Source organism: Numida meleagris, chromosome Z (assembly GCF_002078875.1).
Source record: "Numida meleagris isolate 19003 breed g44 Domestic line chromosome Z, NumMel1.0, whole genome shotgun sequence".
NCBI classification, from domain to species: Eukaryota; Metazoa; Chordata; class Aves; order Galliformes; family Numididae; genus Numida; species Numida meleagris.
In genome coordinates, this window is record NC_034438.1 from 54,449,839 (window position 1) to 54,468,754 (window position 18,916).

An 18,916-nucleotide genomic window follows, 5' to 3' on the forward strand; every position below is an offset into this window, starting at 1 on the left:
TACCATTTGTTTTCTCTTGCTTTAGTAACACCCAATGTGCATTGTACTGCAAGAGCAGGAGGTGATTGCACTATATAGGAGAGTTGAGATTCTGACCTAAGTTTAACATGGTAGTTTCTAGCTATAGCTGTTTGAGCCAGTAATATTACTAGAATGAAGTGGAGTGTAATGACAAAGGGAATGTGGTGACTTATGCCTGACATCTCTCTTAATAAATATGATGTAATTAAGCAGCTGTTTACAGCACAAATGAACTCTGGCCTGGATTTTTTTTTTATTTTGTATTGGAGCTATTGTTGCTGCTCTCCAGATGAATTATTTGACTGAGAAGGAGAACTCTGAATATTGTTTTTAGATCTGTAGAAACAAAACAGGAAATCCATTAAAGTGTTTTGTGCAAGGTTGCTGTCTTTACAACTTGGGAATTCCTTGTCTGGCTCCCCCTAGTTTGCTATGAAGAACTGCAAAATAATTGCCTACACACAAGGAAGTGTGTTTATGTGCTGAAGTAAGTACTTGATGCATTATTTGCCTTTTTATTCTCCTTCCGTTCTTTCTTCCATAAGTCAAGTAGAGCCTTCTTAATGTTGGTTCTTATTAGTCTAATGCGCTTCAGATGTCCTCAGACATTGGGGCAGTCCTCAGATTGCCCTCTTATTGTAATCCTGAGTGGTTTTTATTCCTGTTCTGAAATGTGTAAGTCAGGGTTTTTTCCTGAAGAATCTACATAAGCTCAACATTTTCCTGCTGTCTGTGAGGGGAAACTAGTGCTGATGATAACCTCTTAAGTATGGTTGAGTATTCATAATGGCTTCACAGTTTCCGTTATAGCTCTGTCTTTCAGCTTTCATATGCGGTGATACGGAATAAGGTAGGTGACCAATGTATGTATGCAAGAGTTAGTTCCTAGTGTTCGGTGTAGAGTCGCACATTTTTTTTTCCGGAACTGTATTTGTGTTGGCACATGCCCGTATGACTCTCTAAGCTTGCCGAACTCTTTATCAAGTACGTCTTTGCCTTCAAAAGACAGGAAGCTCTTCTGCAAGGATTGTAAATGAAATAAAAATAAATAAATAAAAATGCAAGTCATGAGCTCTTGAAGAGTTGTGTTGGGTTTGGTCTTGAATTTTAGCTTTAGATACTTCAGAAGGGAGAAAAAGTTCTTTTAGAGCAAATTGCTTGCAACAGAGAGGGAGTGCACAGACAACAGAGAGAGAGTGCACAGAAACGGGCAGCATTTTCTGTAAAATGTCCTTTCTTTCCTGTGGAGACCACTCATTTGGGTGTTCTGCTGAGGGTTTTTTCTACTGCTGTTGTCATGTTGTGACAAAGCTGACTTATTTGGAAGCTAAGCCCATGCTATAGTTGTACAAAGTTTTACTATTCCAAAGTTTTAAAAAGAAATAATAGTTTAAGACTTGTAATCTCAAGAGTAAAATTTGAGAATTGGTTGAACAGGTTAATGGACAAAAAAAAACTGATATGGATGAACTAACTCAGTGTAAAATAACTTTAAAATGAACTTTCTCTTTTGGCATAATTACTTTTTATTGAACATAAAGCCCCATGGAAATACCAAATATGTACTGAAATGTGTATTTTAATTACCTGAAAAATATTACTGTGGTATTTTTGAAGTGTCCTTACTTATTGCTGCTTTCAGATAAGTACTTCACTGTTTTTCTCGAAGAAGTGAGAACAAAATACTTTGAGAGTAAAAAACTGAGTTTTTATCTTTAGATGGCCAGATTTCTGAAATTTAAAATATCAGCAGGTGTGCTGATCATGTCAGCTCTTTTTAAACAGCTGTGTTATATTGTATGATAAATATTTAAGTTGTAGACTATGATGGAAGTGATGTTACCAAGGGAGTTTTAGAAGCAATGTTAAATATGAGTTGACTGAAAATACGAGTGTAAGATGATATACTGCACAGCATATGTCAGATTCATAAGTGAAGTCTCCAAGTATGAATTTCCAGTGTAAACATCTTGATATTACACCATGAATAATATTATAAGCACTGTCTTATGTACTTTCAATTTCATTTACATTATGTTGAAAACTTGTAAATATTGTGCAGCGTGTATGAGAATATTAATGAAATAGCATGTGTGGAAGCACTGAATTGAGGAAGTACAGTGTGAGTTCATTACCTTTTAGTGGGTAACTTTACGGTAGTGTTAAACTACCAGAAACCTCTTCCTTTTCCTAGTAGGAACTCTGAGCATCTTTTCTGGGGATGAGGCCTTGGCTAATGGTTAGTGATCTGGAACCATTAGGCAGGTGCGGGTGCAGCATGTGTCAGAAGGTCAACTAGCATTTGCTTCAAAGCATATTGAAAAATAAAGCACTTAAGAATGAGATTGAAGCAGAAATACCACCAAAGTGGGCATCAAATGCCACCATAACTTGCATATTTTGTGATACAGTTCCTTTTGAAGTGGCCCAGAGGTGTTTGGGCTGGCTTATAATGCAGGGAGTATCATTGTGGGGGGTGCTTGCAAAGAACACTGCATACTGTTTTCATCTGTTTTTAGAGATGACTCCACTTGTGGTTGTGTTTGCAACTTCACTAATAGTACTGCAGTGCCATTCTGTCTTGCCTCTGGAAGTGGGAGGCCTACCTTCTGTTATGTAGATGTGGGCATTTCCAAGTCCTTGCCTGCCTGGAGAAGCTGCATGGGCAGGCTTTTTGTAGTAGGAGCCTAACTGCTCTCCCTCTAGGACAGACCAGGCCAAGATTAGAATCATAGAAAGGTCTGAGCTGAAAGGGAGCATGACACTCACCCAGTCCCAACCCCGTGCCATGGGCAGGGCTGCCTCCCTTCATCTGAGGCTGCCCAGGGCCCCATCTAACATCCACTGAATAGAAAGATCTTCAAATCCCTCTCTTTCCAATTTGCAGGCAGGGATGACAAGGGTGTGGTGTGGGACTGTATCAAAGTCACTACTAAGAATTTTGTATGTGAGTATGGAGGAATTTTTATTGCTACCAGCATCATTTAGATGTTGTACTGAGGGACATGGTTTAGTGGGAAGTATTGGTAATAGGTGGGTGGTTGCACTGAATGAACTTAGGGGACTTTTCCTACATTGGTGATTCTGTGATTCTATGATTCCTCCTTCTAGGGAATTGATAGTGATTACTAGAATCTTGGTTTTCTGTACCTACTCACATAATGAAAGAATACCAGTAAATTGCTGCATAATGTATCAGTTGTAACATGAACCTGAGGGAATTGTCAGAATCTGTGTTTGGCTGTTGTGTGACCTGCAGTTCTCTACTGTTGGGTATTTTATCTGAACAATTTTAAGTGTTGCTCAGGTAATCAGCAGGTATTGTTGAACATTTTAACCATATCAGTGTTTCTGCAGTTGATGAAGCCATATATTGCAGACAAATTAAACACTTCAGGACTTTATTTTGGCAACATATTTTCATCACATGAAAATGTTATGTAGAGAGCTAGTTCACTTGAGGTAGTTCTTTCCCTCAGAAGCTTTATATGCAAAGAAGTGAATGTTTTTATTTTTTTAGGAACAGAATCATCCAATCTTCAGAGTAATAGAAGAGCCTAAAATAATCAGACTTAATTTTCCCTAGAGATAGCTTTAATCAACCTTCATATTGTCAGAGACTCTGGGCTCTGTTTGTTATGTGTGAAGGCTTTAGAAAATGGGCATATCTTTTCACTCCCTCTCAGCAGGAGTCCCTTTGTGCTCTATTTTTACAGGTTACGAGTTGACTAATGCTTTTCTTTGAAAGTATGAAGCAATTTGCTAGATCTTAATTTCATATTCTGATGTTTTACTTACTAGCTCAGACCAGTTATTTTCTGTTAGATTGGCTGTATATGCAGACAAATCCTCTCCTTTTCATGAAGCAATTTCTGACTCATTGATATTTATAAGTAGGACGTGCTTTGTCTACACCTGTAATTGATATCATGTGTGTTTTAACCACTTTGTGTTCAAAATGTAATTCACTGAATCATAGAATCTTTAAGGTTGGAAAAGACTCCTAAGATTGTCTAGTCCAACCATCCACCTACCAACAATGTTGTCCACTAAACCATTTTCTTTAGTACTGTGTCACCACATTTCTTGAAAACCTCCAGGGACAGTGACTACACCACCTGGGCAGCCTGTTCCAATGCCTGATCACTCATTCAGAAAAGTTTTTCCTAATATCCAACCTGAACTTTCCTTGGAGCAACTTGAGGCCATTCTCTTTCATACTATTGCTAGTTACCAGAGAAGAGTGTGACCCCCACCTTGCCAAAGTAGACACAACTTGAAAGGCCAACAATCACTGAGTCAGAAGATGAAGGGGGCTGAGACATCTTCACTGTCTCCCTGTTACCTTCTATTTACTGCAGTAAATTCACAAACAGACAAGCATAACTGCCCAATTCATGCATTCTACCTGAATTCCTCCAGCAGTCACAGCTAGAAAAAATCTCAAGTATTTGTAAATATTGAGGATTCCTTGTAAACAGAAGTCACCACGGATAGCCCACTGCAGATATGGCTGCTCTCTCCATGAAGACCTGGGAGCAGGGAAGTGGAGCACAGTGCAGATGCTCTCATGGCAGCAGATGCTCCAGCTCCAGGGAGCGCAGCTGCTGATCAGCAGAACACCATAAGGACTTCCTGCCATGTGTGTCTGCATTTCAGCAGCAGGCCCTTCTGCTGGGATTCACTGCTTTCACGGATGGTTTCGCACAGCCTTTGAGGTGTTCAAACGTCCCCTCCACATTGAGGTGCACCAACAAAAGGGACTGATGCCTTACTCTTGGATATGACATTGTTCCTAAGCCTCTCATCTGTTGCTGTTCCCTACAGCCTTCTCCCAGATAGTCTTACGCAGGAGAATGAAGTAACAAGTGAGAAAGCAGACAAACCAGGAGAGATATGTGGTATCAAGAGGGGACTAAAAAATTGGCACAAGGCCATGATATAACCATATAGCACTTCTAATACCTTTGCAAGTTTCTCATTTGCTGCTGAGCAAGAAATCTGCATGAGCTGTCCTCAAGCCCCGCCTGAGAAAGAGTTTGGAAGGAAAAGCCACTTCTAATGGTAGCATTAATTTTGCATTCAGCCTTCTTCCCCTTTTTCATAGGTTGCATTCAAAAGCACCAGTGCTTCTGCATAAGGTTTATCAATCCTAAAGAAAGTACACAGAAGCAAGTTAATATTCATCAGTTGAACAGAGAGATACTAGTGTTACTGAGGGAGGCTGGCCAGTGGAGTGTTTTCACTTGGATTTCCCCCAGCAGACACTAGTGGCGGCCAGCAAGATGTCTACATGACCCCTTGATAATGCAGCCAGATAGATATAACAGTGGGAGACAGCAAAGTATCATGTATCGGGATAAGCAAGGTCGTTCACTGAAAGCAAGGATACTCACTGCTACGGAGCAGTTTCTCACAAACAAGTTCCTTCTATCAGTGTAGAGAAGCTGGAGGCAGTTTACTTGTGCTCCCAAGCTAACAAGAGCCCTTTCTCATGGACTGGTTGCCTGTTCAGGCTGTGATCTGTATTTTTCCACACAGCTTGTTACATGGTAAAAGCCAGCATATGAATAGGGCCATTATTTAGGTCATACATAAAATGGTCCAAGAACTATTCTTTGTATGGTTGTTAGGAAACACTGACAGATGTTTCAAGAACTTTTTTTCTTCTGGCAGTATAGGCATGTTTGAAACATAGCTTGCTGGACAGCTTCTGGACAGGATATGTTTTTGGTAGCAAGCTCTTTCACTTGGTGCTCTGAAGGAGAACTCAGGAGTGGACTATGCCTCACATGCTACTTTTTGCTGCATGTGGTATTTCAACTGACTCAGATATTCTGGAGCATTAAACTTGTACTGTAGGTGTAGAATGACTGTATAGATATACCTGCTGTGCAGTTCAGATAAACTGAGAATGGGTTGAACTCCTCCTTCAAGAAAGAGCTGGTTCTACAGGACACAGTGGCTGTTTCCCACAAAAGGTCCTGGTCAGGATGAATGCCTTTTTTGCCTCCAAGTGCTATGTATTAATGCTTTGTGTTTGCTGTGGCTGTTTGTATTCTGTGTAAATAGGTACTCAGCTACACAGCCATTTCTGAATTCCTTGATATACAAATACAGCTTCCAGGAGCTGTTATTTCTGTTTACTCTCCTGCAGTCAGCTGCAGTTGCACATACTCTGAATCTAGATGTTCAAGCAAAGTGATAAAAAACAGAGAATTCAGAGGGGTTGTGGTTAGAATCAATATCATTCTTAGGTTAGGTTTTGTAACAAGTGATCTTAGACTGCCACATCACTAATAATGTCCTTGGTGATTTATAAAAGTACAATGAAAGCTGTCATTTCATTTAGAAAGGAAGAAAAGGAGAAAGGGAGCAAGGAGGACCCGGGGAACTACAGAGTGGTGAATCTCATCTCTGTTCTTGGGAAGATCATGGAACAGATCCTCCTGGATGACATGCTAGATCACATGAGGAATGAACATGTGACCTGAGACAGCCCTCATGGCTTCACCAGGCAAAGGTCATGCCTGACCAATCTGGTGGCCTTCTATGATGGAGTGATGGCATTGGTGGACAAAGGGAAGGCAACCTTGTCATTTACCTGGACTTGTGCAAGGCCTTTGACGTGGTCCACCACCACATCCTTATCTCCAAATTGAAGAGATGTGGATTTGACAGGTGGACCACCTGGTAGATAAGGAATTGGTTGAAAGGCTGCAGACAAACAGTGGTGATCAATTGTTCTGTGTCTGGGTGGAGGCTGGTAACGAGCGGTTTCCCACATGGGTCTGTCTTGGGATCCGTGCTCTTCAACATCTTCATCGATTAGGTCAATGATGGAATTGAGTGCACCTTCAGCAAGTTTGCTGATGACACCAAGCTGACTGGTGTGGTTGACACAGTGGAAGGAAGGGAATTCAGAGGGATCTCATCATACTTGAAAGGTGGGCCTGGGTAAATCTAATGAGGTTCATCATAGCAAAGTGCAAGGCTTAGCACTTGGGCTGGAGGAATCCCAGGCATATATACAGATTGGGAGGAGCAGTCCTTGAGAGTAGCCCTGCAGAGAAGGACCTGGGGGTCCTGGTGGATGAAAAATTTAACATGAGCCAGCAGTGTGCTCTTGCAGCTTGGAAAGCAAATGGTGTCCTGGCTTCATCAGAAGAAGGATGGCCAGCAGGGACGGGGAGGTGTTTGTCCCTCTCTACTCTGCCCCTGTGATGCCCCTTCTACAGTACTGTGTCCAGGTCAGGGGTCCCCAGTACAAGACAGACAGGAAGCTGTTGGAGAGGGTCCAGAGGAGGGCTGCAAAGATGATCAGAGGGCTGAAGCACCTCCCCTGCAAAGACAGGCTGAGGGAGCTGGGCTTGTTCAGCCTGGAGAAGAGAAGGCTGAGAGAAGACCTCATTTTAGTCTTCCAATATTTAAAAGGGGATAATAAAAAGGAGGAGAATCAACTTTTTCCAAGGGTAGACAGTGATAGGACAAGGGGGAATTATTATTAAGCTCAAGGAGCGAGGTTTAGGTTGGATGTCGGGGGGAAGTTCTTTCCAGAGAAGAGTGGTAAGGTGCTGGAACAGTCTGCCCAGAGAGGTTGTGGATGCTCCATCCCTGGAGAGGTTGAAGACCAGGTTGGATGGGGCCCTGGGCAGCCTGGTCTAGTGTTAAATTTGGAGGTTGGTGGCCCTGCCTGTGGCAGGGGGGTTGGAACTTGATGATCCTTTGGGTCCCATCCAACCCAAGCCATTCTATGATTCTAAAAACGGCCTGAAATACTTGCAGTCCAAAATTTCAGTACCCTCTGAGCATTACTGAAACAGACTAGAAAGGATAACAATGAATGTTCCTTTTTTTTTTTTTACAGTGACTCTACAGAACAATAAAGAAATTAAATGAATTATAGATATTTGAAAAGTTCACTTATGATCCTTTTGCAATGATCTAAGCGGATGGTTATTTATGTTTTAAAAGAAGAAACTTTGGCACAAATTACCCACATTTAATTCCTTCAGATCAGTACTCGTTCTCCCCCAAATAACTCTTAAAATCATTGACTCAACTTCAGCCAACTTGGCAGTGATAGCTAATTCAGCATTGCTAGTTAATTCAAAGCTGTTCCATTCCTGTGAGTTAATGAAAGACTGAGGTAAAACTGTCAGTGCAGAAAAAAGGGCTGTAGCAGGAGCTGATTTATTCTTAGATGCCAGAAATCCTAAACAAGAAGGATAAAAAAAGTGGGGGACAAAACAAGGAGATGTTTGTAGTGCATGAGGCACAATAGTCATAACTTTCACTGTTCTAGATGTAGGAAATTCTGATTGTATCATATGGGAAGTTCAGGGGAAATAAAAATTAACCAGTTCCATGCCTTCCAGAGCTAATGATGTTCTTTTTTTTTTTTTTTGCCTGATTCTGTGCTCAGAAACAAATAGAAGTCTGTCCCTCTGAAATGAATAGTGACAGACCCTGTTTTGAGTAACAAACTGGAGTTCAGATAGTCATGTATGCCAGTGTTTGTATCAGCAGCCTAACAACTGTTCTGTGGAAGTCATGTCTTAAATTTTATTAAATTTTCTGATTTGATGTCAACACATGCTCTTAAGGAAGAAATCTTTTTAAAAGTGTGCAGTTACTGTGGTAAGTTAGATATGCAAAACTTGGAAGGTGAGTTGGATAGAGAAGGGAGACTATGCACCAGGGGGTGAGGTCTAACAAATGCAGTCTGTTGGTTAAGGGAGAGTAATGGGGTAAATTTAGTGTGTGAACCTAGCCTTTAAGGAAAGGTCAGGTACTGAATTTAATGGTGAAAGCAGTGGTGAAGCCTTTGTACACGAGTTGTGTGTCTGGCAGTACTGTAACCCAACAAAACCTTCAGCGGAGTAGTGAAACCAGTTGGTGGTCTGAAAAGTCATCTTATTAAAGCATAGAATGAGCTGCTAAAAGGGGAATTGGACCAACTGTTCAAGTGCCTGAGAGTGCACTTTTAAATGCTTTTCAAATGTAGACCTGATTGTTTAAGAGACATCTCTCTGAAGTCAAAATGCCTCATCTTGTATTCTGTATTGAGTAGAAAAAAACGTGTCAATTTCTAGGTCCAGGAAATGCGAAAGCTTATTCTCAGTGACTACCAGATGTTTTGCAGCATGTTCATGTTTTGTTAGAACTGGATTGAAGGTAAGAGAAAACTAAAAGGAAATAATTGATGGCCTTCTAAGAAGGAATGACAAAATGTTTTGTGCATCTCTGTTTAAAAATGATTTCAATTTTTTTGTCTTATTTTCTGATATTTTGGCTTCAAGTGGAACAGAATAAAACAAAATGCTGAAGCAGAAGAATATTAGGTCACTGTTTTATCTATCATTATTTGCAAATACAGGTAACAAACAATTTGTCATGATTTTGAATTTTCCTGGAGCTCTGAGAACCTGATCTTTGAAGCCTTCTCTTGAGCCAGATTGGGTTAGCTCACATAACTGATATCTCGTGAAATTTAGCTCAGTTTGACTTTGCTGACCATGGGTATTTCTTTCAAATGTTGTCTTTGCATGGCTTTCTGAATGCTATGTTTGGGTATTCCTGGCATTCTGGAATTACACTAGTAATTTGAAAGAGTGGTCTTCCTCATGACTACTGTGTCTTCCTATGGGATTTTGATAGAGCACCCGCTTTGTCTTGGGTCTTCTCTAAGCTTTGCTTTTGACTGAAATATGTGAGGGCTTTTTCCTTTTTTTCCCCTTACCTACCTGAACTGAACTACATCTGTGTTTTTATAACGTGTATGTTCATTGAACTACTAGCCAAAATAACGTAGAGTCTAACCTCTCCCTGCTTCACCTTTTCAGACAGTGGGTGTTTTTCAGAGAGTTAGTCATTGGGTTACCTCAGTAGTAGCTTCGTCTTCTTCATGAAACGTGATCTCATCACAACAAGATCTAAGGATTTTTCTGTTGCCTTTCTCCCAGGTTGCAGAATCTTCTGTTGATGGCAAATTCCATGATTATCCTGATCTTATTCACGTCTTTGCTGCTTAAGCACAGCTTGATTATCCATGAGCATGTATGTACACATACATACGTGCATATATATATATGTAGTTTATATATATATATATATATACATATACATGTAATACTGCAGATATTCTTTGTTTGGTGTTTTACTTCGGTTGTATTACTCCCACATTTCACATTGCAGGAGACACTGTGTGTTTAAAGAAAGTCTTTGATACCTGATTTTCATCATCCGATTATCTTTTGCGCTCTTTTTTTCCTTCTTTTTTTCTTCAGACTGTGTCAGGGCCATCAGTGTCCTGTGGCTCCTGTTATGAGGTTGTTTTCACTTTTCTATGTGTTCTCTATAATTTCTTGTATCTGTAATATTTGTCTGACATCCCTCATTTTTATACTTCTTTTGTGCCCTTTCTTAAAAATATGCACATAAGCACTCAGCTGCCCAACAAGAGCAGTACCCCTCAGTACATCAATTACAGTGAAAGTAGTAACCATGGGTTACTACTACTGGTGTGCTGTGCTGGTAACTGTAAAGAATTATGTTAATGTATGCAGGGAAAATCTATATTCAAATTTCTCCCACTACTTAGTCCCGCAAAGATGTTCTTTGGAAATGTCAGGGAGAGAAGCTGGCAGAGGTATCTAAATTTGTTTTGAAGTGATTGGATAGAAAGAATACCAAGAAAATAGTCTCTTTTGTTTTGTATTTGCATGTGAACGCTTGCGTACTTGCAAAGATTTAGCTCTGGATTTAACTGAAAAAGCTTAAATTCTTCCTGTTTCTCTCCTGAAAAAGTAAGACCACCTTTAGGCACCTACCTTTCTAGGTTTGGAATGAAGATATCTTTATAAAATTGTGCTAAACACGGCAGTTCTTGTGGGAGGCGACATATTGTTTTTGCGTAAGTAATAGAATGCTATACTAAAGGGACATACCTCAGAACCCTTGACACAAGATAAGTTTTTGTGTGTGGTTGAAGACCAGAGTATGCACACTCTTGCGAGATAAAAGGAGGGTCTGGCTGCCCTGTTAATTTTTGTGTACTCTTCTCCCTTGGGGAGGTTGCTGGGGGGAGGATGGGCTACCGAATGTAAAGGCTGGGAGACATAGATATGCAGCCAGAACTGCACAAGAAGAAACAAAATTATCTGGCAGATATGTGAAGGGGAGATACTGGCTTGGCACCTCTCTTGTGGATTCATCTTACTTGTAGAAACGAAGGGAGATGGACTTTGTCAACTGCTAAGGAGATGTGCATGTGAAGAATGTGAACCTGGCAGCAGGTGTGGGACTCAGTTTCGGGAACTAGAAGGTATAAGAGCTCGTTTTTCTTACAGCAGGCACTTCTGCTTGCAGAACACCTGCTATTGCAAAAGTGAGATACAGTACTGTTCACTGAGATCCTTGACTGGCCCTAAGTTGTTGGCTTGCAAGTGTTTCTCACATTCTCATTTGTCTTTGGGAGCTGCTGAGTTTGCTAGCCATTCTCCAAACTGTTTATGCACAAACTTCTGAACATTTGTTTGGATTCTTAAGCAAATAACTCTTAATGCTTAAAATCAGGACTGAAGAGCTGTTGTGGACAGGAAAGAATTCCCAACCTGTCAGTTTAACTTGCGGAGCTTTCTGTTGCCTGCGGTCCATTTTATCTGACAACACTTCTGGTTCTCTGCACTGTCACAGCGGTGTGCAGGTAGTCCTATGCTTTGTTAGCCATGGAGGATCCACAGATAGCATAGCATAAATTATTAAAGCTCTATTTAAAGAGGAAAAAATAATTGTTATTTTTTAATTATGTTTCCTCTATCTTTTTAAAATTTCTTGCCTTCCCAAATGTTGAAGGATTTTAATCTGTCTTGAGGAAAGGTGGAAATCAGCAGAACTGCTGAGTTATGGAAACAAAGTATGATTTCCAGACTGCAGAAAAACGAACACTTGTTAGAGCTTATGTCACAATTTCTGTTGCCCAAGCATGAAAATTGGTATCTGAATAAAAGTTTAAGTGTGTAGTGCGCACAGGAGTAGCCACTAGGGAGACCTAGACGCCAGGATCAAAGATGATGATTAAGGGTTGTAAAGCTAGGGAGTAAGTTTGAGTGGAAATCCAGAGTACAAGGAAGCAACCGAGAAGAAAACAGCAAATGGATATTGGCAGCTAGTTCGGGTTTTCTCTACTGGAGAAAGACATTGTCCTAAAGATGTCATTTCTTACTGTATTCGTTTGCTGAGTGGTTAAATTGCCAGTTGATAAGTAGTACCTTTTTAATTGCTTCCCAGAGGCACTTTTTATTTAAAATACCTTCCTTATTGCTTTCTTTTTCTTTGTTTTTCTTCCTTTTTTTTCCTACAAAAGCTAGTATTTTTGAGCCAAGTTAAGACTACTGACATAGACTGAATTCTTCTTTGTAACTTTCTACCTACCTGTTAGGCCATGGCTTTTCAAGTTGTCTTTTTGAAATACAAATTGCAGTCCACTTTCGTAAGTGAAAAGGGTTACTTATTGCAACTGTGACTAGTCAGACAACCTGAGTGTTTGCCAGAGCTATTACAGAGGACATCCTGTAGCTTTAAAATCCTATTAGAAGATTTTGTTTGCAGATGGTACAGAGGGGAAAAAAAAATATAGAAAAAACACACCACCCTGCCCATCTAACTGTTGCCTTTTTTCTCAAGGGCAGATTACTCTTAAGGTGCAGCTATAGCTAAAATTTTTCTCTGCTGTGTATAAATAAGACTCTCAAATATCAAGGGCTCTTGGGAGTGGATTTAGGAGTACGAAGCACAAAGCTTTACATATTTTGTGCAATTTATTTATGTTAATTAAACAGTATAAATGTCACAATCTTACTGCAAATGTTAAGTTTGAATAGCATGTTAGTTCTAAGCATGGGCTTGCCAGGATCAGAAGACAGTTTTGTTGAATGAGTATAATAGGGTGAATGATGTGACCTTTTAGTGCCTCTCACAAGTGATTCTTGAGTAAAGTAGTAAGATTTTTGACTGATCAGTGAATGTGTAGAGCACAAATTAAAAACATAAACACATGTATCTACCATTGCAGTTTCCTTAATATGAGGTGGCAAAAATAGGGTGGAATTTCCTAGTGAAAAACTGTGCTGTTGCGAAGGATGTTTTTTGATACATGGCGCGTGCAGGATTTCTTTTGTGTTGTATCCAGTTATTGTTTTGAGATGGCGTTATCTATGTAGGGTATCCATCCGGATATGTGAATACCAAAGCATGTCTTGCTAACATTGCAAAGGTTACATGCTTTTTTTTTTGAACATAAAAATCTGCAAAAATAGACGCTGGAAATGGAATGGTTGGATGAAATGTCAACAGTGTTTGTTTTAGTTCAATATTGACATTTTCTACCCTGTCAACTAAGTCTTGAAGGTGTTTTGGAGTCTTGAGTGGAAAAAGAAATCTAAAACTTGGATAGGCATCCTCTTTGATGCTGTGTCTGAAGAGAGCTGCTCTGTATGCTCATACCTCAATCTTCTTTTCTTCCCCAAGTATAAAAACAGCGTGAATGGTTTTTTTGGATCTTGATAGAAATGGGTGAACAGTACTTCCTTTGGAATTAATTGTAAAGATTGCACACTATCTAAAACCATCTGTTTTTAAAAGTAGCTATAATTAACATTGTCACTATAATAATGACATTGTAGTATAGTGATTTGTTTTCTGCTACAGCTAGTGTTAATTCTTTACATGAAAATTGTTGTTTTCTTGAACAATTAGCCTAGACAGAAAAAAGACGTTAGTATTTTAGTGGTGTATGCACACCTGAAAAAATTTACCTCATGAGCAGCAAACAATTTGAATTGCTTAGAACTGCCTGTTTATTATTTGCAGCATAATAAACAGCATTCAGCATTATTGTTTCAACCTTTTAGTACAAGGCTTTCCTTTCTGGCACCTAGGCAATACTGATTAGAGATTTCTTTGCTGAAATGTTGTGCTTAGCTGCCTCTTCGCCAGTAGTGAAGTGTTTCTTTAACACCAGTTTATTACCTCTGTTGTACATATACTGTATTTGTTAAACCTGTCCGTAGTGTTTTAAAATGTAAGAGTTTTTGGAAAGTTTAATCTTTTATCCTTCTTACAAATACTGAAAGGTAGGTGTGGAAGACTACAATAGAAGACATTGATTCTATGCCATTAGCTTCTTTCAAGTTAATTAAAAAAAAAGTGGAAAAAAAACCCTATTTATTGGATAAGTACTTGTACATTCCTGGATAAATCCCTTGTTTTCTGGGTAAATAGTTCTTTGTTGATCTAGCTGCCTATGGAGATATTTTTTTGAAGTGCCTTTTACAAGTCTTACTCTCCAATTTTTTGGCCATTGGTATTTAAGAGTTGAAAGATAACTCCTGCTGAATATTAATGCCCCACAGTATCATTTTCTGCCTTTTTATCTATTAAGAGCAGAAAATTTAAACAAATGTTGTTAACCCCATCTCTCTCTTCTCATATAAGAGCTCCAAACGAGAATGGAAGCCTCTGGAGGACCACAGCTGTACAGATGTACCATGGCTGCTCTTGTTCATCCTCTTCTGCATAGGGATGGTGAGTAAAACTCAAAGGGTTTTATGAATGTTATGTAGTTGAAGAGTTTGCATTCATTTGAAGGAAGTTTTAAACTCTGCATTCAGTAACTTAATGAGTAAGGCCAGAATATACTGGCATGTGAATTACCAGCTGTAGAACAGAAATGGGTACTATACATAGTTGGAAGAGTTTTGGTAGGATTCAGAATTCATATTTTGTGCCAGTTTTTGCTCCAGCTCACCTCCTTCTCAAACTCCAGTTTTTACACTGCTGTGATTTCTTTTTATATTGTGTTGTTTTGTGGACCTGTGTACTCTTTTCTTCTTAAACTTTCTTCCTAATGTTCCTGTCAACATTTTGTATAGCTGCACTGTGTGCCATAGCCCTTAAGAGTGTGCAAGTTCAGAAAGCTATCAGCTTTCTTTCTGCAGTCCCTTAGTCTCTGGTCTTTGGAATTCTTAATCTACCAAAAGAATTCTTTTTGCTTTCCCAAAGTGTTCATCATTGGCTGCACTTGAAATGCAAAGATGACAATGTTTTCTTTAAATTATACAAATTATGTTATCAATGTAAGATATGAATATCTTAAAAGCTTTAAAAGCACACTATTTCCTCAAACAAGTAGGGTGGTTATTTTTCTCCTGCCTGTGGTGTTGATGTTCTCTGGTTATTCATTCTGTACCCACCTGCTCCACCGGTCATAAATTATTTTGCTGTAGGTTAGCATCCCTGATTTTCTTGTCTAAGGGCAGTACACAGAACAATTACCCAGTTCGTCAAATACCCTGTTAGTTGGTATTCTATGTGAGTGTTCACCTAAACAGTCAAGTACCATGATGGGCTGAAAGGTCGTCCTAGCATTGTCTTAATTTTGATCAGATGGGGAGGAATTACATGATTTCCTTTAACTATGTGTAGGGAAAAATTTTTGAAGCAGTCAAGAAGCTGAGTACTCTAGGATGTAAAATGCATGATAGTAAGTCCTTCACAGAATATAAAGAGATCCAGTAAATTGAGAATCAGTGCTGGAAATCAGCTTTAATTATTACTTATAATGATAGTCTTTTCCTAACTTTGCCCTTGTTCTCACTTTGAATATAAAGTCTCTAAGTGCATTAGTGTATTGGCAAGAGAGGGATAACGAACAGCTTGCTGTCTGAGTTTTCTCTATAGTGGTAGCTTGTCCGTCATAGGGGATCTCTGTCTTACATTTTCAGACCTTTAAACCCACCCACATTTTAAGTATTCTGTGCGGACTTTGTTACCCATCATCATCATCTCATGTGATCCTGTTGCTCCATGCATTTATGTGAACTGATTTCTCAAGTCGTAGCTTGCCTCATTGTCTCCCTGCTGAAGGCATTGCTAGAAAGCTGATAATGCTTTTCAAAACAGCATCCTGTTCACATCATTGTTGCCTTGATGCTAGTTTTGCTAGCATAAGAGCTCTGAAAATGCGCAGCAAGATTTGCCTGACATTGAGTGTTTGTGATTTTGCCCTGTGAGTCATTTTGCATTCTCTTGTGCTGTATCTTTTTTTCCTGCATTTGAACCTAGTGTGTGGAGCTGTTGTGGCTTTCACCTGGCCACTTTCTTCTTTTGCTTTAGAGGAAAAGGATTTCCTTTAAATGAACTTATGTCAGATAGTCCTCTTCATTCTAGCTTATCATTGAAAGTACTTAATTTGAAGGAAAAACAAACCTTAATGCAAGAAAAGCGGGACTGTGAAGTCTTGTAAGATGCATACTAACTCTTGATAATGGCAGCTCTTTTTTGTAGCTCTTTTTCACTGTGTGCCTTTGTTCCCTCTTCTGCTTCATACACCACTTGATGAAGATATTATGACTCTCAAAAAATAAATAATTAAAAAAAACCCCACCCATGAGATTCTTAATTCTGCTTGGATAATGTGCAGTGCTAGATATGAGTCCTCTTTTGGCCTTGCATTTTGTTTTATAATCACACAGTTGTTCTCTGTGGATTGTCCTTGTCTTTCCTTCTTTGATCTGAAATAATTTTTAAAGAAACTCTGCTTAGAAATAAATGAATTAAACTGAATTTTCCCAGCTGTCAAACAGAATATTACCATTGTGGATTTTTTTTCCCCACAGGGCTTTATCTGTGGCTTTACAATAGCTACAGGAGCAGCTGCAAGACTGCTTTCAGGATATGACAGTTACGGAAATATCTGTGGGCAGAAAAATGTCAAGGTGGAGGGAATAGTCAACAGTGGTCTGGACCTCACACAGCAGAAGTGAGTATGTGATTCATATGTTCTATTCCGTAAACAAAGAAACCAAAATTTCATCCTTTCATCCTTTCAAAGTGATTTTCAGTAGAATTGGAAGATGAATATTCTAATTCTTTTCTTCTGATCATTCTCCACTCTTCATGCCTGTGGAACAACAATCTTCCGTAACAGCTAAAGTACTTTGTAAAGCGTATGTCGACAAAAGTGTAACATGAGTGCAGCTCAGTCATTGACGAATTTCTCATTCTTAGCATCCAGCTACTGGTAGGGTTATCTGTCAGATCACTGAAGGGTCATCTTTGTTTGGGTTTTAGGTATGACAAATGTTCTGAAACTTGAGATTAGGCCTTTGATATCTGTGCAGAAATGATTGGACTTCTGATGTTCTATGATTAGTTTCTGCCGTTGAGTTGAGGGGGAACCAGAAAATATCTGACACATTTAAAACTTTAAACCTTAGATTGTAAGCAGAGTATGTAAAAGGGGCCTGTGAAGAAAATATGCAGAACTTGTAAGCAGCACACTATTCTTATTAAGCAGTGTCATGAGAAAAACACACAGTTGGTCAGAACCAACAAAGTTGAGTTCTATCTATTGTGAGGAAAATAACAATACTTCAGTAGTAGTACAGGAGCTAATTAACGAAAATTCTGGAGTGAGGGATTGAAAACCAATTGAGTGAATGTCTTTTGAGATCTGCCCTCCCACCAATGTTCAGAATGCATATGTACAGTTTGGGTAATTTCATTAGGCTATTTACCCTAACCTTAGAATGGAAGTGTTAACTGCCAAAAAAAGGTCTCTTTCACAATTTGATTGTATTAGAAGGGTTAAAAAAATCTTCACTTTCTGAGCGTGATGTGATTTTACTTTATACTTTTCAGACTAATGCAAAGTCATTAATTTGTGGGTGTAATTTTGGAAAGATGCTTTTCTAATGTATGCTAATTTTTAGTTGTTGTAATAAAGATTTCTAAATACCTGATTTAAAATTTCATGTTGCCACATGTCTGTTGTGTCATTAGAAGAAAGTAATAGTCTAAAAATTTTTACAGATTTTTTCTGTCAAAAGAATCATTTCTTAATCTAATTGCAACTTCTGGGAGAGTTGAAAAGCTTAAAACTTATGCAGGATAATTTTCCTACTTTACTATATCAATATTTTAGTGCTTTTTAAAGTCAGATGTGCTTAGTACAAAAGTGTCATTCTTCTGTTGTTAGAGAAAATACCCATTTTTAAATTTACATTTTAAACTTCCTTACCTTGAGAAAGAAATGGCATCTGTTTTGATGTAAGAAAGTGGAGAAACTCTGGCACACGACTGAAATATACCAAATAATAGTGTAATAGTCTCTTAAATTCCAGAATATCCATTTGTCAGAGATTAGGCCATCGTGAGGAGAAACATCTGCAACTGTGAAATGAATTAATCTTATGAAGACATGATGGAAAGATAACAAATAGAAATTGAGAGTATTTTAAATGCAGTTAACATACAGAGCATTTTATTTGTCAAGACAAAGTCTTTGTACAGTTCAAAAGGATTATATTTTTCTGAAAAAGGTATTGCGGCTTCAGAAATAACTTAAGTGAATGATTGGGTACGCTTGCATGGGATATCATCATTTCTGTTTGGTAAGAGTGAGAAAAGGCCTTCTAGTAGGACAGATTATTCTCCAGCTATTCTGCTATTTTCAAGGGTACCCTGATTTGGTAGAAACCAATTCTTTTGTAGGCAAGTGTTACTTCCCACTCTCATACTCCATGACTTTTTAATTTTGGGAGGCAGTTTTCCAGAAGAAACTACCTACTTTGCATCTGTCTCTAGCAGATGGAGCTTCTGCAATGTCTGAGGTACAGATCATGGGAATATTTCATGCTCTTTTATAGCAGTACTTTTCAGACATACGAAAAAATCATGTTGTCTTATTCCTATTTAATATTTCAGTTTGTGTGGAGAAAGGAAGGCCTTTAAGCTCTACAAATGTGATTCTGGAAAAAGTGAAGTTATTCTCATTTCATTCCGCTTGCAGAGTAGTTCTGTCTTCATTTCCCAGTCCAAGGCAGAAGAGCTA

At 38.9% G+C, this 18,916-nt stretch overlaps 1 protein-coding gene across 2 annotated transcripts in view; it reads left to right on the forward strand.

The window, feature by feature from the left end:
- SLC44A1 (solute carrier family 44 member 1) overlaps positions 1–18,916 on the forward strand; it is a 68,691-nt gene that overhangs the window by 5,940 nt on the left and 43,835 nt on the right. For both annotated transcript variants that reach the window (XM_021380164.1, XM_021380163.1), the window contains exons 2-3: positions 14,518–14,607; positions 16,701–16,843. In XM_021380164.1, coding sequence (XP_021235839.1) covers positions 14,518–14,607; positions 16,701–16,843 — 233 coding nt within the window. The remainder of the gene's footprint in view (positions 1–14,517; positions 14,608–16,700; positions 16,844–18,916) is intronic.